The sequence below is a fragment of the Phaenicophaeus curvirostris genome, chromosome 5 (genome assembly GCF_032191515.1).
Source record: "Phaenicophaeus curvirostris isolate KB17595 chromosome 5, BPBGC_Pcur_1.0, whole genome shotgun sequence".
NCBI classification, from domain to species: Eukaryota; Metazoa; Chordata; class Aves; order Cuculiformes; family Cuculidae; genus Phaenicophaeus; species Phaenicophaeus curvirostris.
Genome location: NC_091396.1, coordinates 43,843,646 through 43,863,783, shown reverse-complemented (window position 1 = coordinate 43,863,783; position 20,138 = coordinate 43,843,646). Strand labels below are relative to the sequence as shown.

The 20,138-nt window shown below is 42.7% G+C and overlaps 2 protein-coding genes across 4 annotated transcripts; one reads left to right on the top strand and one right to left on the bottom strand.

The window, feature by feature from the left end:
* Positions 1 to 1,587: 1,587 nt before the first annotated feature.
* Positions 1,588 to 11,770, bottom strand: COQ6 (coenzyme Q6, monooxygenase). The gene is made up of 12 exons (XM_069858483.1): positions 11,620 to 11,770; positions 8,453 to 8,587; positions 7,994 to 8,052; positions 6,763 to 6,886; positions 6,370 to 6,500; positions 5,900 to 6,007; positions 5,736 to 5,798; positions 5,307 to 5,414; positions 4,663 to 4,865; positions 3,427 to 3,542; positions 2,833 to 2,999; positions 1,588 to 1,757 (listed from the first exon to the last, which is right to left on the bottom strand). Exons 1-12 carry the CDS (start codon positions 11,768 to 11,770, stop codon positions 1,728 to 1,730), a joined length of 1,395 nt encoding a protein of 464 aa, XP_069714584.1. The 3' UTR covers positions 1,588 to 1,727.
* Positions 11,771 to 12,171: 401 nt separating this feature from the next.
* FAM161B (FAM161 centrosomal protein B) lies at positions 12,172 to 19,620 on the top strand. 3 transcript variants are annotated; one of them, XM_069858480.1, is made up of 8 exons: positions 12,172 to 12,324; positions 12,518 to 13,080; positions 14,782 to 15,119; positions 15,502 to 15,629; positions 15,924 to 16,091; positions 16,586 to 16,685; positions 18,082 to 18,212; positions 18,457 to 19,615. In XM_069858480.1, exons 1-8 carry the CDS (start codon positions 12,188 to 12,190, stop codon positions 18,545 to 18,547), a joined length of 1,656 nt encoding a protein of 551 aa, XP_069714581.1. In that variant the 5' UTR covers positions 12,172 to 12,187; the 3' UTR covers positions 18,548 to 19,615. The 3 variants fall into 3 exon arrangements, with proteins under 3 accessions (XP_069714581.1, XP_069714583.1, XP_069714582.1); XM_069858482.1 differs by lacking the exon at positions 18,082 to 18,212 and having other exon boundaries at positions 18,457 to 19,620; XM_069858481.1 differs by lacking the exons at positions 18,082 to 18,212; positions 18,457 to 19,615 and adding an exon at positions 17,515 to 17,851.
* Positions 19,621 to 20,138: the final 518 nt, after the last annotated feature.

Sequence of the window (20,138 nt, the reverse complement as noted above, 5' to 3'; positions counted from 1 at the left end):
TAATTTCTGATACTGGTCAACGTTATGTGTAAACCTTGCCTGTGGGCAGTGCTCACAATTTTCTGAGTGTCAAGTGTCTCACACAGGACACTGGCATTTGGAACCTAAGACAGAATATCCTGAATGTCTATTTTAGTAATTAAAGCATTTTTAACAATATCCAAGATGTTGTGGTGCAGCTTTCTTTCCTAGATATTATTGTCTTGCATCTCTTTCATGGAGCCCTTAAGATCAGCCAGTTCCACAAGAAACACCATTAGTAAATAAAGCACCAAGAGAAAGGGTGAAAGAGACAGATTAGAGCTTTAAAACATCTGCCACTGTGAGTTGCCTCTTGCTACTGAAAACTACTCCTCCTTTCTGAGTCCAGGAAGTGCCAAGAAGCTAGGAGTGACATTGCTGTTGTGGCAAACAGAGTTAAATCCAGTTGGCAGCCAGTCACGGTGTCCCCCAGGGCTCAGTGCTGGGGCCACTGTTTAATAGCTTTATCAATGATCTGGATGAGGGGATTAAGCACTCCCTCAGGAGGCTTGCAGATGACACCAAATAGGGCAGGAGGGCCCTGTAGAGGCATCTGGACAGGCTGGATTGATGGGCCCAGGTATATTGAAAGAGGTTTAACAAAGCCAAATGCTGAGTCCTGCACTTCAGTCACAACTCCATGCAACACTTACATGCCTAGGGAGGAGTGGCTGTAAAGCTGCCTGGCAGAGAAGGACCCAAGGGTGCTGGTCAGCAGCCAGCTGAATATAAGCCAGCAGTGTGCCCAGGTGGCCAAGAAGGCCAACAGCAACCTGACTTGTATCAGAAACGGCTTGACCAGCAGTGCTACAGGAGTAATCATCCCCTTGAACATTGCGTTCAGTTTGGAGCCCACACTACAAGAAAGACACTGAGGCACTGGCACGTGTCCAGAGGAGGGAAAAATCGCTGGTGAAGGGTCTGGAGAAAAAGTCTTACAAGGAGCAGCTAAGGGAACTGGGGTTGTTTAGCCTGGAGAAAAGGAGCCTGAGGGGAGACCTTATCATTCTCTACAACTACCTGAAAGGAGGTTGTAGAGAGGTATGTGTTGATCTTTTCTCCCAAGTAACAAATGACAAGACAAGAGGAAACTGCCTCAACTTGCGTTGGGGGAAGTTTAGATCAGTTATTAGGAAAAATTTTTACTGAAAGAGTGGTCAAACATTGTAACATGCTACCCAGGGACGTGGTGCAGCCTACATCCCTGCAAGTGTTCAAAAAACATGTAGACATGGCACTTGTGGACATAGTGGTGTTGGGCTGATAGCTGGACTTGACGATTTTAGAGGGCTTTTTCCAGCCTTAATGATTCTGTGAATCTATGATTCCAAGTCTAGAAATCAAATCACAGAAAACTGACAGTAATTAAGCAGCAGAAGTTGTAGCTGGCCAAGTTGAGCACCAAATTTGCCAAAAGACAGGCAGCTGTTTCCCCCTCACTCTTCAATCCAAAAGGCCAAAATTAAAAATGGAACACATACTTCTGTGGCTGAAGACATCATGGTAATACAGGAAGAGACCCTAAATCCTCTTGAGGAGAGCGCATGAGACAGAACTTTCTGATAAACAATGGATGATATAATACACAGCTCAATCCTTGTTTTATTGTTAAATTTAAATAACACAATTCATATATTGAAGTCAGTCACAGTACTTATAAGGGCAATGCATTCACTGGCAAGCTGCTGTTCCAAACTGACAACAGATCACTTGCTGGCAAAAGCCATGATTTGCTCCTAAAAGAGAAGAAAAAGATAAGTGACTCATAAACAGTTAAGAAGCACAGAGTCTAAAAAACAGCTGTAGTCTCCTCTTTTTTATATATGGACAACAGTTCTTTGTCAGCCTTTTTGGCCTAGTGCAGAGCACCCATCCATGTACACTAGAAAATAAAAGAAGTTGCAGCATTCCTTTCTTTCCCAAATGGCACAAACCAGGTGCTACTAACAGGGTCTGTACTCAGAAAGGAGATCTTCGTTTGGGTTGTCTGCTTTAAACAGAGAAATAGAAAAAAATCCAAGCACTGAAGCAGCAGTCTGCTTCCCGTTTCATTGCAACTAATGAAGACACCTTGCCAGTGACAGCTGCTGCACCTTAGGAATTTACTGCTCTTCAACTCAAGTAGTGTCTTAAGTGTGACCATAACACAATGGAAATGGGCCCGCCAGAGAGGAGGAATCTAATGTGAGGGTGGGTGCTTGGGAGCTTTGAGAGTAGGTGGCTTAAGGAACCTCACGAACTGGGTCAAGTTGGTGCAGAATTCAGGCAGACAGGATGCAAACAGGCTTTGTTTAAGACTGAACCTCTTTGCCAATGCCCTCCTTGGGTAACTTGTAACTTCCATTTGAGACTTGCACTTCTGCCAGGAGGGAACAAGACAAACCAGTACAGAAACAAGCAGACGTTTGAGCTGCACACCACATCTGTCAAGTTACCTGAGGACTTATTCTTGTGTTTTTATAGGGGTGGTTTTTTATAGGGCATTTCTGGTCAAGATTCCACATTTTCATTCCACAGCAATACAAAGCCAACTACTTGTGATTACTTCTAATCTCCAGCTACTGATAGAGAGTATACACTTGGATCTTATCTTCCCTTGTGCTGCAGAAGAAACCAGTTCCTACTGAGCTGTCTCTTATTTAGGAACTCCTCAGGCTCATTGAGGACACAAAACCTCAGTCTGAACAACTAGCATTTTCCAACCAAAAAAAAGTTTCATTTAAAAGAAAAAAAAAAGCCTTCAAAGCTTGAGCATGTTTCAAGAGCAGTTCTGGACTCTTCCCATGGCCCTCACTAAAGTAAGATTCTTACTTTGATGGGAGGCAGGGCATTTGTTGCTTGCAATCCCCAGGTCCTGAGCAACACCAAAGGAGCCAGTTTGGTGGAGTAAAGTCTCTTTAGCATATCGATAGCAGTTATCAAGGAGACATTGTGCCTCTGACGTTCTGTCTCAAACTTTAAGAGATGTTTTAAGGAGCCTGGAAGAGATAATTAAATGCTTCTAATAAAACTGACTTGCCAAGATCAGTTGAGCATCTTCTCTATATAGCAGTCTCCACTGACAACTGGAAACACAGGAGAACAGAAAAATGGTCCATGTTAATAAAGAACTCATTCCACCAGCAAGTGGCCTTCATCTCACCACCTCTTTTAGCTACCATCCTGCAGAACTCTCTTTTAAAGCAGCTTTGAGATTTGTGGGATGGGAACTGCATTCAAGAATTTTTAACCGCTCCACGACAACCGAACCTCAGAACAGTGTTACTTCAAAGGTGCCTGTGCCTTTCAAATACAAGATAACAGCAGGCTTAACCCTCAACAAAGGTAATGGTTGTCCTGATGTTATCAGAGAAGGTCTGTAAAACTAATGATCTCACTTGCCACTTCATTGTCTTGTATCCTTACCCAGATCGCTCCCATTGAAGGCTGCTGCACTGAGATGATGGGCTAAACATGAAATATCACCAAAGCCCAGGTTTACACCTTGTCCTGCAAGTGGGTGGACTCTGTGCGCTGCATCCCTGGAGCAAGAGAAGACAGAAATTTATATCCCTTCTTGAAGAAAGCCATAATGGCTGAAAACTCCAGAAGGGATCACTATAGCACTCCTTGCCTCTCTGCAACAAACACCGCCTTGCAGCAGCATAAACCCTTTATCCAGTACCTCCCTGCATGCTACGCTGAACTACCTGACTGCCTCTCCAGTTCTAAGAAGTAAGACAAAGGGGATATAAGAAAAAGCAGTTCTAAAAAGAAAAAACAAACAGGTAACTAGTCAGAGTGTTCCTTCAGACCATGTGTGGAACAGGCCTTAATGTTTTTGTAAGCAACCTTGGCACAACAGGAGGTATTTCACTGGCATATTTCACAAACACAAAGTAGACAGACAAATTATTCAGCGATTAGATATCACCAAACAAACCCAAAATCTGGTTCCTTTATGAGCAGACTTATCTGTAAATGACAAAGCCAGATATATTGATAAGGGAGTCTTAAAGTTAGAGAAATGAAATCAAGTTTGTATATGAAATGTAATATCATGCACTTCAGCAAGCTATAAAGCACATGGTGCTCCCAAGCACAGAGTGGCTCCCGAGCCAGAAAAGTGAACAGCATCTGAAGTGTAATACAGCATCCAAGAATTACTAAGCTACCAATGAATTGCATCTGTAGTGGAGAAAAAAGTACATGCAACCTTAGCTAAAAAAAATTAGATTTTTTCCTACAGACCACTGTACAAAAGCTTGTGATATCCCATCTGGAATAATTTTTAAGTTTTGTCACTTGTGTTCAAGAAAGGTGAGTTGAAGACTCAATCTGGTACACAGAATGGCTGCTCCAATGTTTGGGGAAGTACAGGTCTTGCATGACATACTGGATTGTTTTGCTGGACTACACAAACCAGAAAAGGGAAATAAATATCTCACAATTTACATAGAAAGCACACAATGGACAGAGTGCTACTCATACAAAAGGACTTTGTTGGCACAAGAGCACATGGTAAAAACTGGGCTTAGATAAAGTCAAACTGAAACTATAAATTATTTCTAACCATCTGATTTGTTGGCTGGGAGTGGCTGTACTCCATCATTTCCAACCACCGCCACCCGCTCACACAACGGCTACCGTCAGGGACCTTACCCAATGAGAGCCACGCGGTGCTGGACATACTCCGTCGCATGCCCCATTCCAAGAGGGAACATGGCTCGGCTCTCTGGATCTACTTTAGCAACACTTGGGGGCAGCTGACGGACTGCAGTCCCTGAGGGTTTCAGGAGTGAAATAGCAGACCGAAACATGGCCCCAGCGGTATCGATGAAGTCAGAGTGGTTTGCATTGCTCCACTGAAAAAAGACAATAAAATAAAAAAATCTTCAGATGTAAACCCAAACTAGACATATAGAAGAACCCAATTGAAAAAAATCTGAATAGGATTCAAATACTGAATTTTAACTGCTTGCACTAAACAGTACAGTAGAAGAAACTATTTTCATCATTTTAGGATATACAAGTTTCCGGTTAGGATAAGCCTATGCTTCCCACCTTTTGGAAACCTAGTTCAACTTCTCTGACTTTCAGAACTATCTGAATTCAGTCCCAAGGAGTCCCAAGGATTCAGTCCCAATCCCTCCTTTGCTAAGTGCTGTTTTAATATTGTCCTCACAAGATGAAGGAACTTGAGAATCCACTTCTCCCCTTACTACCCTGTAAACTGTAGTCTGCCACTGTATTTCTCATGATTACAACAAAGTCAGCCTCATACCCACCACAAGGCTGATACTCACAAAGGCAGAATTGATGCTATCCACAAAACTTTCCTCATCCATAGTGACAAGTTCCAGTGCATGTTCATGAGATGTAGACCAGACCAGAGAGCTGACAGTGTCAGACAGCTAGATGAAGAGAATATCAAGAGTGTCAAAATGAGAAGAAGCAAAAATAAGCAATCAGTGCAAAGATTTCCCCACTGCCCTATCTCACAACAGTCCCCCTGTACATTACTCTTCCAGCCCAACTTGCAACAACTGGGAAATAGCAAGGATAAAATGAGAGGTCAGGAGGCGAAAACAAATGTAATAACTGAAAATTAAAGGGCAGATGGACAAATTCTTAAGAGAGGACCACAACAGAAAGGCACAGACAGAATTAAACTTACTACAAAAGAACAGACTAAAAAATACATTAAAAAATACAGAGACTATGAGACCTCTTACCGGAAGCAGGGCAATTGGCCCTGTGGGAAGGAACCTCTGCCACGCTACGTTATTGTCTGTGGCCTAGAGCAGAAAGAAGCAAGCAGACAGTTAGAACAAGTGACCCGGATCACTTGCTTAAGCTGTTCTGCTGCTTATGGATAAGTCAATCAGCAGAATTTCACCTCAGACAAATGAAGAGTTGCTACCACAGCTGATTGGTCATACTGATGCTCAATGTTCTTAATTTCAGCTTCCTTCCGGACAACAGAGTTATGACCATCCGCACCAATCTGTGGAACATACAGATACAAAGCAATCTCTTCAGCAGCTCCTAAGAAAGCAAATATTCCTGTCTACAAACCTCAGCCAGCACATACACATTTTTGTTCATTTAGAAAAAAAATAAAGGATTCCCCCCAAACCAGAAGAAGTGTCCCCTTCTGCTCTTGTCCAACACAGAACAGTTGTCTTGTGTCAGGTCCAGAAAAGGTTACACGCTGTGTCCCACAGCATTTCTGACAGAGTTAGCCACTCACCTCACGCAAGCCCTCCACGTGGGTGGAGCGGCACACACGGAATCAGAACCAAATCCAGTGCAAAGGACTTGGGCAAGAGATGACGCCTGATCAACAGAAATAAAAAGTTTAGTTACCAGTAGTTTGGTTTGAAGTCTGTGTCCATCAGCTAACTCAATTTGGACCCAAGGGCTTGTGTCACAGCTGTGAGAGGGAAGGGGCCATGTATACCCGACTGCTCTGCTCCCGTAGAAAACCTCCACCCGGTCTGATGGGAACACAAAGTACCACGGTCACAGCATGATACTGACATGAAAATAGGAAACACCAGTACAACAGCAAAGGCCACGTGTGTCTTAATGGCACTGTAACAGCTGACCCTTCCCCTCCCAGTTCAAGAAAGCTGCCTATGTCTCAGTTACTTGTTAGATTATTTAAGTTTGTAACTCTTGTAACTTAGGGCCTACAACAGAAGCCAGTAACTGAAAGCTCTCTGCAGAAAATAAAATATTAAAGAAGTTGTCCACTACCTGCTACTGCATCTAACTGTTTTGTGAGAGCAGACATAATGACATCATTCTCCACTATGTAACCCATGTCATCTAAGTCATCTTTCTCAAAAACGATCATGGCTTCTGAACAAGCATCCCATACCTACAAAGAAAAAATACATTACATGAAGCTACACGATAAATAAGTGCTGATCCTTTTAGGGACTATGAAAGCATCCATCTTAACAGCAAAAGACAATGCAACCGAGAAATACAGAACCAGAGGAAACGTCCTGGATTACCATCCATCTCCAGCTACTGAAGTACCTCACATAATTCCTTCCATACAATGATCTAGCATCATCTCAAAAAATAACTGCAAAGAATTTTTTTTATCCCTGCCTTCCTGTTACATAACTATCAGATAAAACTACACCACCACCTTGTTGTGGGTTAATCCTGAAAACAGCTTAGCACCACACAGCCACTAGCTCACTCCCCCGCAAAGGGATGGGGAAGAGAATTGGAAGGATAAAAGTATGGAAACTTGTGGGTTGAGATAAAGACATTTTAAGACATAAAGCAAAAGCTGCACGTGCAGGCAAAGCAAAATAAGGAATTAATTCACAACTTCCCATTGGCAGGCAAGTGTTTAGTTAACCCTAGGAAAGCAGGGCTCCGTCATGCATAACAGCTACTTGGGAAGACAAAAGCCATCACTCCAAATTTTCCTCTTCCACCTCCTTTCCCCCAGCTTTATATGCTGAGCACAACGTCATATGGTTTGGGATATCCCTGTGGTCAGTTGGCGTCAGCTGTCCTAGCTGTGTCCCCCTCGCTGGTGCCATAGTGTGAGGAGCAGAAAAGACATTGGTGCTGCATAATCACTGTTCAGCCATAGCTAAAACATGCCTGTGTTATCAACAGTTTTCATTACAGATCTAAAACACTGCACCATACAAGCCACTACGAAGAAAATCATCGCTATCCCGGCCAAAACCAACACACACCTTTACCTTCATTTCCTGACTAGCACCCAAGCCTCAGTATCTACAGCTTCCATTAGGAATCAACCTTAAATCCTTTAACATCAACACTCTGAGGAAGGATATTTCCGAGTAGACTGCTAGCCCCAAAAAAGTAACAGGAATCACCATAAGCATGACCTGTCCTTTGCCAAAGAAAAAAACCTTTGGATCGTCTATGTAAGTACTTCCAAGAATTCAAAGTAGACAAACACACAGTATATTTTCAGCCCTAACCAAGACACCTGCATTCGCCGGAATGGTTTGAGTCTCAGGCTGCAGATGTGATCCCAGGCACCAAACCCTGAAAGAGAAAAAGGACACCAATGCATACAGATACAGGTTCACATGTGACACTGAGACCCAAAAAAATCTGAAGCTCACTCCACACCCTCCTCCCTGTCAATGCTCAGACTCTGCTTGCACCACCAAGTCAGCCTTGGTACCTTCACAACTCCAGCATCACATTATTTTACCGTTACCACAAACCAGTAGAAAATAAATAAGAGCTTTCCACGAACACCGTGACTTCACAGCCAACTCTCACTGCCTATCACTGAGTAACAAAACAGGCACAGAAATGCAGAGCCATCACTGTTTAGAACATTTCTTTCTGCAGAAGGAATCAAAAGATATTTTGATTCATAAAATATCTTATCAGCTTAAATACACTGTTAAAAATGTAGAAAGCAAATTATACTTACTGCTCAGGAGGGTTGCTGATCCTGGGGAGATGGAACTGACCCTGTTACTGAAATTGTCTGGCATGCGATCATATTCTTTCCTAGGACCTGCCTCCAGCAAAGCAATCTTCTTATCATGGAAATGGATGTCATGCCCTAAAATAAGCAAATGTACGCTTGCTTACAATGCTCCTGCCAAAAACCTCATTTCTTACTTCTGCATCAGTAGCACCTACACGTTTTTGTAATAAGATAGAGCAGATGCAAAACTTAATAAGAAACCACATTTATGATACAGACTTTGACTAGGCAGGTAAACTTCTCTATTTCAAAGCATTATGACTACAAACCTGTTACTGAGATTGGCAACCCTTTTGCATTTAAAGCAATTAATCATTTTCTTTTTGTCCGAAGTTTATGTTCTTGTATAAATTTATGCATATTTTTGTTATGAAAGTTCATTATTGAAGTATTAATGAGTGAAATCTGCAATGTTTACTCCAAGCACAGAACACGCTTTTCAGTGCTGAAACGTAAATTCATTAATTAGAACAAGAGATCAGAATAAAACTCCTAGGATACTTCACAACTACATAAATGTTTTCTTTATCCTTATATTCTGACAGTGGAATAGCGCAGGCGGTTTAGACTTTAACTTTCAGCTACAGGGAACTGAAAAAAAATTGAAGAGGTGACTCGAGTGAAGCGTAAATCTCACTCCAGCCGAATTAGCCATTCCTGCTGCATCTGACCACTATGGTTGCAGAAGGTACCTACAACAGGAACAGTACCCCTGCAACATCCAGAGCCTCCTACCACAGCAGTCCTAACAACAGCATTATCTTGAATATATTCTCTAGATTATGCATAACATAACCTCATCTCTTAAAAGGTCCCAAACCTGCATGTTAGCTCTAGGTATCCCTGCTGGAGGGGATCCTTATGCTGTTCAAGTTCCACCGTAATCTTGTTTAACAGTACAAGCAGGGCAAGGATAAGTTTGCAAGGTAAACCCTTGTGGCACAGCACTCACTGCTTTGGATCTTTGCTTTTTTGCTCTTCTTTGCACTCTTTTCTTTTGGCTTCTGTCACTATTACATCCTTCTGAATCAACATTGCAAACAAATAAGCAGACACTACTCTCAGAATCTCTAGTGACACAAACCAAACATTAATCCATTTTAACTTGGCATTCCAGTGTTTAAGATACAGAGGTGGAGAAAGAAATTTAGGATCAGAAATTTCAGCTATGGCTGAAATTATGGAAATTATGGAAATTATCCATAAGTGATTTGAGGGTGACCACGTCTGACAGAAATACTACAAGTAGTCAACCAAATTCAAAGTAATGGCTACAAAAAAGAATATATAAGTAGGATAAGGCTTATCATAGTGATCGGGTATCCAAATCACCTTAAGTCAATCTCTGAGTGCTGTCAGAAGAGGAGATGGGAATATGAATTTCCACAACAGAATCTTGAATGGTAGGATCCCAGATAGTAACCCCAAAGTCATCTCACACAGTCATCAACAAGGATTAATAATTAAGGTCGACTTATGAAAGTACCCAGTGCCACACACACCGAAACACGCAGATTTGGGGAAAATTCCTCACCGCTAGTGAGGCACACTGATACCAAAAATGCTGCCAAATAAAACTACTGAAGACTGATTTTTGAGTTTTAGAAAGCAAGCATCTTTTATCAGGGCTGGGCAACATGAGGGAATTATCTCCATGAATCATGTGCAGCGAGACAAAGCTGGCTACAGAATGTTTTCCACTTACATGCACACGTATAAATTTTCCCAGAAATACTCTGCGCATTCTATTACTTTCCGAGGACTAATTTTAACGTCATTATGAACTTCACATCGGTCAAAACTCTTGCTAATGTGGAGCTGGCTCCAGCTCTCTCTGTGACCTTGCCTTTGAGACAAACTCCAAACAGAGGTGATTACAGAAGAAGAGACATCTGTTCAGCACAGATCACACTGCACACGACGTGTTAACATCTCAAAAGACTGAACAGTGTCTGGAAAACACTGTGTGAGAAATACTCATTCACTGGTAAAATATTAAAAAGGACAAAGTCTTCGAAGCAAAGGCGATAATATTTCTATTTTACAATTCAGTGCTGAATTGGATGCCCTTTAAAAAAGGCATAACGTCTTACAAAAGCAGTAGGAATATATACTAGTTTTAGACAAAGAACCATATAAACCTTCAGAGAATACTCATATTTTTGAAGCATTCGACCATGTCTGGAGACTTTCTTCAGGTTACCTCTTGACCTAAAACAACTTCATCTTTCTAGACAACTAAGCAGATCAATAAATTCTCACAACTCTAAGAGAGTGTTTATTCTTTCAGGTTATTTATCCATGTCTGGAGATTGTCTGCACACCATCTCCCAATACAAGACAGATTTATATGACAAGATAATTAAACATACAAACCAGCTGCAGCAAAAGTTATCAATTAGTTCCCTGCCTGAAAGAAAACGTGCTGTCAGAGGGACATTCTGTCTAACTTAAAAAAAAATAAATAGTTACTTAGATGAAACAACGCTACTTCATCATAGAGTCATAGAATTACCAGGTTGGAAGAGACCCACCGGATCATCGAGTCCAACCATTCCTATCAAACACTAAACCATGCCCCTCAGCAACTCATCCACCTGTCCCTTAAACACCTCCTGGGAAGGTGACTCAACCACCTCCCTGGGCAGTCTGTTCCAGTGCCCAATGTCCCTTTCTGTGAAAAAATTTTTCCTAACGTTCAGCCTAAACCTCCCCTGGCAGAGCTTGAGGCCATTCCCTCTTGTCCTGTCCCCTGTCACTTGGGAGAAGAGGCCAGCACCCTCCTCTCTACAACCTCCTTTCAGGTAGTTGTAGAGAGCAATGAGGTCTCCCCTCAGCCTCCTCTTCTCCAGGCTAAACAACCCCAGCTCTCTCAGCCGCTCCTCATAAGGCCTGTTCTCCAGCCCCCTCACCAGCTTTGTTGCTCTTCTCTGGACTCGCTCCAGAGCCTCAACATCCTTCTTGTGGTAAGGGGCTAAATAAAAAATATTCCCCTTTTGCAACAGCAGCTCCTTCTTGTATCGCACAAACCACTCCGGGACCCCGAGAACCCTCGCCCCACGGGGCGGGAGGGAACTAAGGGGCTGTCGGAAAGGTCACGGCCTTACCCAGCACGGCAGCCATGGCGCTACCGACCATCCCCCCGCCCGACACCACCACATCGTAGAGGGGAGCGGCGGCGGCGGAGCCGGAGCGGAGCGGGACCCGCAGCCTCGCCCCGAGCGGGGCCAGCAACCCCCGGCCGCGCGCCACCGCCATCGCCGCGGAAGTGAGCGGCCAGCGAGCCGAGCTGGCTCCCGATTGGCTGGCGCGGGACGGAGGCTTTCGCTGATTGGCTGGCGCGGATGGAGGCGGCGCTGATTGGCTGCTGAGGGGAGGGCGCTGCGTTGATTGGCTACGGCGAGACAGCGGCTTCGCTGATTGGCTGGAGCTGGGATTACACCCATCGGCCGGCAGGTAAGAGCAGCGGCCCGAGCTCGTCGCTACCGGTTCCATTTCAGCCCCTCCGGGGCTGAAATGGAACCGGTAGCGACGAGCTCGGGCGTGGATGTTGGGGTTGTAACCCCAAAACGAGCGCTCCTCTGTTTTTCTTCCTTCCAGGCAACGCCGCACCCGCTCGGGCTGTAACCAAGCGACTCCTGCGTCCCCCCCACCCCTGGGAGTGAAGCTGTTGGGATGGGAGGCCGGCGGTCGCCTCTCGTCCATGAGGAGAAGCTGAGGGGTGACCTCGGGGCGTCTGAAGAGGATGAGGAGCTCGAGGTTTTCAGGAGGGAGGCGGCGGCCCTGCGTGAGAAGTTGTGGGAAGCTCTCAGGTAGGATGGTAAAGGGAGCAAAAGGTAGAAAAATAGCTCACGGGATTCCTGCCGCTTCGGAGCGGTGGAGCACAAAGTCCCAAGATGCGCGTATATAGTACCAAAATGCTGGCCTCCTCTTAATCAACAATTTCTTTTAATTCTACTTTTTAATAATATCCCTTATTTCCTCTCCATAACGTCTTTGCCTTAGCCACACATCTGGTAACAAAAGGCAGTCGAGTTCTTTGATCGACCTCACCTCGGACAGTACCTGGGATCAGCAAAAGCCTCAATTGTTTCCTAAATCCCGCTCGAGGCCCAAAAGCGCTTCATCTCCCTGGATTCCTTCTATCACCATCCCTCAGCCCTTTGAAATGACACTGCGGGAAGCTCGCAAAAAGTCCCAGTTGATGAAGTCATACATGTTTCTTGAACTAGACAAACAGAGAGACAAAAGGCAAAGCCAAGATGAAGCCGAATGTCAGAAACAATTCCGGGCACAGCCTGTACCTGCCCACGTGTTTCTGCCCCTTTATCAGGAAATAATGGAGCAGAATGAGATTCGCAGGCAAATAGCAACACAGAAAAGAAAAGAACTGCTACTGTCAACCCAGAAGCCCTTCAGTTTCCTGGAGAAGGAAGAGAAAAAGAAAGAAGCTATCAGACAAAAGTTCCTGGCAGCAGCAACCCAGAATGAGAGCTCCAAACAGAAGCAAGCCAGTAAAAAAGTTCCTAAATCTACTTATGAGCTACTTCTTGGAGATAAACGTAAAGGTAAAATGCCAGAGCTTTTCCTGTAAAAATAACTCCCCGCCTCTCCCTTGCTGACTGCATGCTGGGAAGTAAGATCACAGCCCATATGTCATTACTTGGAGTATAAAGCCAGTATCATTACATCCCCTGGTGCTTTTTAGTCTCCTGTGTATCACTGGTCATTACATTTAATCTAAATACCCCTACAGCAGAGTGTCTGAAATTTAGTAGTCTTGAATCAGTGTCAGCAGCAACAATTCTGCACCACTCCCCAGCGCATGCAGGTACTTTGAGCTCTTCAGACAGATTTCCACACACCTATTGCTGCAAATCATGACAGTTTTCAAATGCCTCCATGCACTGGATTCCGTAGCTTTGGTTCTGCTAAAGGAACTAAGATGATTTGTGGCACAAACATGAAGACAGAAGTAGTGCCAGAAGTGTCTGAGGTGCACGCAGTGTGTTGGAACTGACAATTTTACTCCCGCCATATGCTGCACAGGACCTGTAGGAGAAAAATATTTCCTGAGCCCAAATCAGGCGATTAGTTTGGTTCTAAGTAGAAGTGCAGTAGTCCAATCTCTCCTGCCATCTCTGGTGTTTTCGGTTCCTTTCCCACTCACTCTGTACCCTCTTAAGGGCTAAAATAGGGGAGAGAGATGCCAGGGCCATTTTAGTCAGAATGACAGCCAAAGAAATGTTCCTGATGCTTTCTTTCTGATGGCTTAAGCCCCACACAGTTGTATGTTTGAAGAAATACAGACTTCACACTTGAGTATAGGAACAGTCCTTGATAATCCTCATTGCTTTTCTCACCCCTTCCTTTTTTTTTTTTACTGTTTCCCACTGATTTCTTCTGGAGCATACACCAGTTTGGTTTTCATGAGAAAATGTTCTGCTGTGGTGTACTAAACTAAATACATGAGAAAAGTAAAAAGAGGGTAAAGGACAAGCCTTTGTTGTTTCTGTCTGGTATATGAGAACATTTCATACCGCAGTCAATGCAAACTCATAGACTCAAAAAAAGTCTGATTTTGTAAGCAGCAGTATTGATTTTATTTTTTTTTCCTAAAAGCAAAAATAAACCCCACAGCCAACTGTTTGACTGCATTTTGTCAAATATTTAGTGCTGCACAGGGAAGGACTCGGTTTGATGCTGCATCCTGAAATACATTATTTCTATGGGAAGTTTGTCACAGAAGTGACAAGACGTAATCCATCCACCAAATGCTCCTGACTTAAAATCTTTTCCATTATAGACAAACACTGCTGGATACTACATAGAAAATCCATCATCCATTACAAATAATTTGAATACCCCATTTTGATCACACAGTCAACATAACAACATATAGTCCCATATGAGAAGTAGAACCTCAATTAACACAATATGTCTACAAGACCTAGGGCAGAAGCTATCTGATACCCCTAAGAATAGGAATAGGAGAAGGCCCATTCAGTAACTTTGTCTAATAAGCGGAAGAGCTGTCCAGAGATTAATGCCTAGGAAAGAGATTCTACCATGCTTTTTCTGGCATCTCTGATTTTTTTTCCTGGGAGGCAGAGGAGAGGGAGGATGGCAAGTTGGGAAAGCATACAGGTCTGGTCTCTCTTGTATGTGTAGCTGCCACCATAAAGAAAAGTCTCCAGTTTTGCAGTGGCAATTTCACAGCATTTTATGTCACTCATATTCTTCTAATTGCTTTGCTTTTGATTCATTAGAAGCTGAATTCTACAGAGAGATCCGCATTCAAATGAGAGCGAAGGATTTGCTTGAGAGCTCCATAGCTCCAATAGGTACTAGCAACTGTCAGAGGGTGCCTCAGTCCCGAACTGCCACTAAAACTAAGCAGGAAAGACTTGGCTTCTTGCAGGACAAAAGTTTCAGCTTCAAGCCAAGGATTAATCCAACAATACCGGATTTTGAAGGACTTTACTGGGCATTTCAGAGGGAAGCAGTAAAGAGACGAGAAATCAAAGAGGCAACTCATAATAAGCCATTCAAGCTAAGAACATCCAATCTCCGTGGCAGGCAGAGGCAGACTAATGAAAAGATAAAGGTGAGATGACTGGGTATTTCTATGGTACTGCTTTCTCCAATCAAGATGGCATCTTCTTAAACTTAAAGCATTTATTTAAGGATAGTTAATGTTCTGTGACCTCTGCCCTTGTCTTGGGAGTACTGCAGAATTCTAGGACAAACCTGAGAACAAAATTCCACATGAAGAGATGAGCTATGGCAGCTAAGGCTTAGCCACCCTTCCATACCCCAATCACCTCTCCTTCCCCTCAGCCCCTCCCTCTGTACATTCCTGCTAATGGAAGAGAGAAGAATGAGTGCATTGCCCACACATCCCAGCTGTTCTCTTTGGTAGAAAAAATGCAGAGGAGAAGATTCTGTGTTGTGAATAAATACACTGAATCAAGTTCCATTTTTTTCAGGATTCTCAGGAACTTTCCAAGGTTTCAGTACAAAAAAGTCATTCTCTGACTGGACTTTCCTCTCTCTCTTCCAACACCCTTCCAGTATATATTACAGATGCAACTAGAAAAAGAGAATCCGCTATTAGGTAAGTAGAAAAGCTTGTCTACAAGACCATACACCAATTAATGACCAAAATGGAGGGGGAAAAGTCAATGTTTTCCCTCATTACAGCAACTACATTGACAACACATTTTCTAAGTGTTCTCCTGTCTTCTTTCTTTGCAAATTCTTGCCCTACCTCCTATTTAATTTGGGATCTGCAACACTTGTGTGTCTGAAATTTTGCTCTTCTCCTTCGAGGACTACAACATTGAAATTCCCTGCTAGCACGTAGTGTGGCAGTCTGAAGCGAGCTCATTACTAACTTTTCTCTATATAGATACTCTCAAGATAACAAAAAGGAAGGGGACAAAGAAGGAATTTATTGGCTGGAGAAACAGAAAAAGAAATGCCAAGCTATCCAAAAGTCAGTGAATAGCCGAGCAAAAGCCCTGGATCCGCTTAAAAGTCTAGAGGAAACACAGAAGGAGAGGTCGAAACGGAACTGGTGAGTATCCTACTCTGCACAGAAATAACCATTTGCTCTACTAAATGGGAATCATCAGGTCGCTCTTTAGGAGGAACTTGGTCTTAAGAATATTGCCAGCCCAACTTTTTTTGGCTGTCATAGCCATTCCACATTAATCTGGATTTCTTGACACTTGCATACTACTCTTCCCATACAGAACAGTTGCCTTTAGATTAACATTTGTAGAAGCTAATTTGTACAAACAAGCCAACTGAAATGTATAATTTGGTAAAGCGCACAGAAGACAAGGTTTTCTAAAAATGTGAACACTGGTTCTCCACTTACATTCCACTAGCAAAGCTTTGCTAAAGGTCTATAGTTTGCCAGCAATAGGATTTTTTTTTGCCCAGCATTCAGAATCAAGAGAATTACCACAGCTATTTAGAGAACAAAACACTTACTGAGAATTCCTTTTTCCTGATCAGCTGTAGTCAGAGGGAACCTGTATTGGACAGGCATCTTTTCCATTTCAGGCAAAATATGAGAGAGAGAACAAAGGAATACAGAAAGGAGCTGGAAGAAATGCAGCTGCGGGTCAAGAACAGACCATACCTCTTTGAACAGGTCACCAAGGTAACTTGTCAAAGTTTCAGAGTCTTTCATTTAAGACAGATATTAAAAAATCTAGTCTCAAGTAATTAATGCATAAGAAGGTGCAAGTGGTTGCATAGTCTCTTGATTGCTCTCAAAGCAACACATAGTAGGTGGGCCACCCAAGTATAATTTAAATTCCTTTCCACGACTTGTAAAAACACTCAGACTTATTTCTTGGTTGTAGAGCTTTCCACTCCTTAGTATATATTGGAATGAAAATATATGGTCTGATCAAAATTCAGGCCTTAGACCAGCAATATATGAATACCTGTTGTGCACCTGAATACCACAGCTACAGTCTAGAAATGCTGAACTTTTTTTCTTAAAACCCTCTCCACCTGAGTACCTTCTCTTTGTGCTTCTAGAGCTACTAGAAAACCATTAATGACAGCTAGATCACTTATATTGCCTCCAAGCTCTACTGTCTGGGATCACGCTCATCACAGCTTATCTATCACACAGATCTATCTTATTATCTATCACCTGTAAATCTGTATTGTACTTGAGGTATAGATACAAACTTTACACTCTCTATTATGTATCTTTTTCCCTGAGTTCTCTCTTTCAGTTCTGCCTCATTGCCGGAATGGTGTTTGGCTAGAAACATAATGACAGAATGTTAACAATAAGCTGATTTAAGATTTCTCAAGAGCAAGTACCCTCCTTGGTCAGAATTCCTGTTCAGGAGGCAGAGAACACATTTGTATGATTAATATTGGTAACACTTCTATTTGCCAGACTTGTAGGGATTCACCAGAATTGGTAGCATTCACTCATGCCAAGACAAGATTTCTATCCTTCCACATAGAACACCTTAATCTTTAGGAGCTGGCCAGTCTCTCTGGAAACCTGGCACCTCAGACCCCATCAATGTGCAATGTTTATGAGGAGGCAGTGAGGATCCAGAATGCTTGGTCCTCAAGTTTCTTGAGGATAAGCAGACACAAAGCCATTTCACAGGCACTCTCTGTTTATTCAACTCCACTGTGGCTAGTGCATACAAATCACAAGAAAACATGCTTCCAGAATTTCTCACAGCGCTTTTTTACACATATTCTCAATTTGAATGTGAGAGTCAGGACTGAGATGCAAGTACGCTAGTCTGTTAAGACTGGAATGTTGTAGAAGCAGGAGAACAGAAGAAGGAAGAAAAAAAGAACAGGATGGGTAAAGGTGAGCTCCGGTTTTGAGACACGTGACATTTCTAATATTTTTCGTTTTGGTGTTTTACAGTATGGATGACAGAAGTTCTGGATGGGGGCTGTGCTGTCCTCTTATTCTCATTAGGAGTGTCAGTCATAAACTTGAAAATAGCTTGGCCTTTGTGGGGAAGCCTTAGTTCTATGTGTTCACTGTTCAAGTTTCAATTTCATAGCGTGATGCTCGTCAGGGAGCAGAGCGTCGCTACAGACACACCCTCCAGCAGGTTGGGCTAAGTGAAGAATTTGTAAGGAAAAAAGGGAAAGATGCCACTTACTTGCTGGAAGAAGAATCTGATGTTCACAGGTAACAAAAACAATGCAATACAGCTCTTTTGCCTTTAAGTAGAAATATTCTCCTTGTCCGTGAGAGCATTCCAGTTTGTATCATCTAGTCCAGGCAGAATTAAATCAACTTCATTCCTCTTATTAAGCATCTTGGCTTCTCTATCTTAACTTCTATGACTGCACTCTATTTGTTATGCATGGGGCAAAACAGCAGGTAAGCACTGCAAACCATTTCCAGAATTAGACAATCACTATTTCTGCAGAGCGCCCACGCCTCAGGGTGAGAAGGACGACTGTACGGTACAGGAAGGAGAACCTGAAGAGGAACAGAGCAGAAAGGAAATGACAACATAAGATCTAGCAGAAGATTCTGTCGATCATCTCTTGATTTTTTTAATTCAAGATTCTCCAGGTTAATCCTTGGGCACTTTCTGGTTTAGGCTGACACCTAAGAACTGCTCTGGGGTGAGATGTGAGAACATAGTAAAGGAAAGAAGGACCCACCATTGTTTAAAGCATGTGTTGTCCAACCCAGCAGCCTTCCTTAGTTTTCACAAGTGTTCCTCATGTGAGACATTTCTCTTTCTTTAATGGAAACAAAACAAATTAGAAAGGCTGAACTGCAATCTTTGGATAAAAGTAGACATGAAAGATTGAAGTCTTGCATCCTCTAGTGTCAGCTCCTTGTGTTCATGCCACTGAAAGCACACAGAAGAGAATGCTAAAATCTATGCTAAAGGGGAGTATGCTAAAATTGGTTTGCAGGTACATGTAGTAGAATGCTTTTAAACAATTTATTTCTAAAAGAAAAAAAAAAATGCAAGATTTGACCTACCCTCGGAAAAGACTCAGAGGGAAATCCTTCTCTGGTTCCTTAACTCTTCCTTCACTCATTACCAGCCCTGCTCCTTCCTCCCATTAGGAAGAAGCAATAGTCTTTCTATATTAAACTATCTCCCATAATTATTTGAAACTCTTTTAACATCATACCAATAAAAGCAATCAAAATTATGAAGGTTGTAATTAAACAATGCATCGCTTTAGATTGCTGTTGTCCTAATTCTAGGGTATCAAAGATGGACTTTGGTTGAAGAAAGATTAGGTATTACCTGTCAGCATGTTGCACTCAAATACTCGGGGCATCTTAAATGGTATAATTCACACATTAGTGGTCGTCTTTTACCTGACAGTGATAATGATCTCAAAAATACAAACTCTTACCACCTGGAATGTTTTCTGAGAATTATGATATCAAAGCACTTTTAAGATTAAAATATTTTTAAATGGCTATCAATGTTTCTGCATTGTCCAATTTCTTTACCAATCCTCTTTTCTTCACTTTCTACATGGAAGCCTTGCCTCTTTTCATCTTACTTACCCAAATCCACTTCTTCTTCCACTGTAACAGCAAAACCTCCTCATCAAATCCGAAACAGAGTACCTGTAAGAGCTACCACACTGGATAAAGACATAAAACTGAGGTCATGACATTTTTAATCATAACAAAGTAGTAGATCCAAGTATTTGTGGCCCCAGGGTGTCAGGCTGCTGTTACTCTTCCAAGGAGATCAATTAATGCTGATGTATATCTGAATGCATTGGGTTGCAGCAGTCCTCCTTACTGACCCGAAGAACCTCCAACAAATCTAAGTCTAGGCTTGAATTTTTCCTTTTTTCTTCCTTTTCCAGTTAGAGAGCTTTCTATGCAATCCCTCTGCTGAGTGCTGTGTCACAAACTGACATGCAGCCCCTTACTAGAAAAATTCCTGACGGGTCGAAAATAATTCCTTCACTGTAGAGGCTTTCCACACTGAGAAGAGGCTCAAAGCAGTAGAGGGGGGTTCAAGAAAGGCTGTTCTCAGTGTACCAGTTTTGACAAAGGTTTAATTGTGTGGGACACGCAAAGTCTGTTCTTTCTCCTGTATCCCCTGGAAAAGAGCAGTGA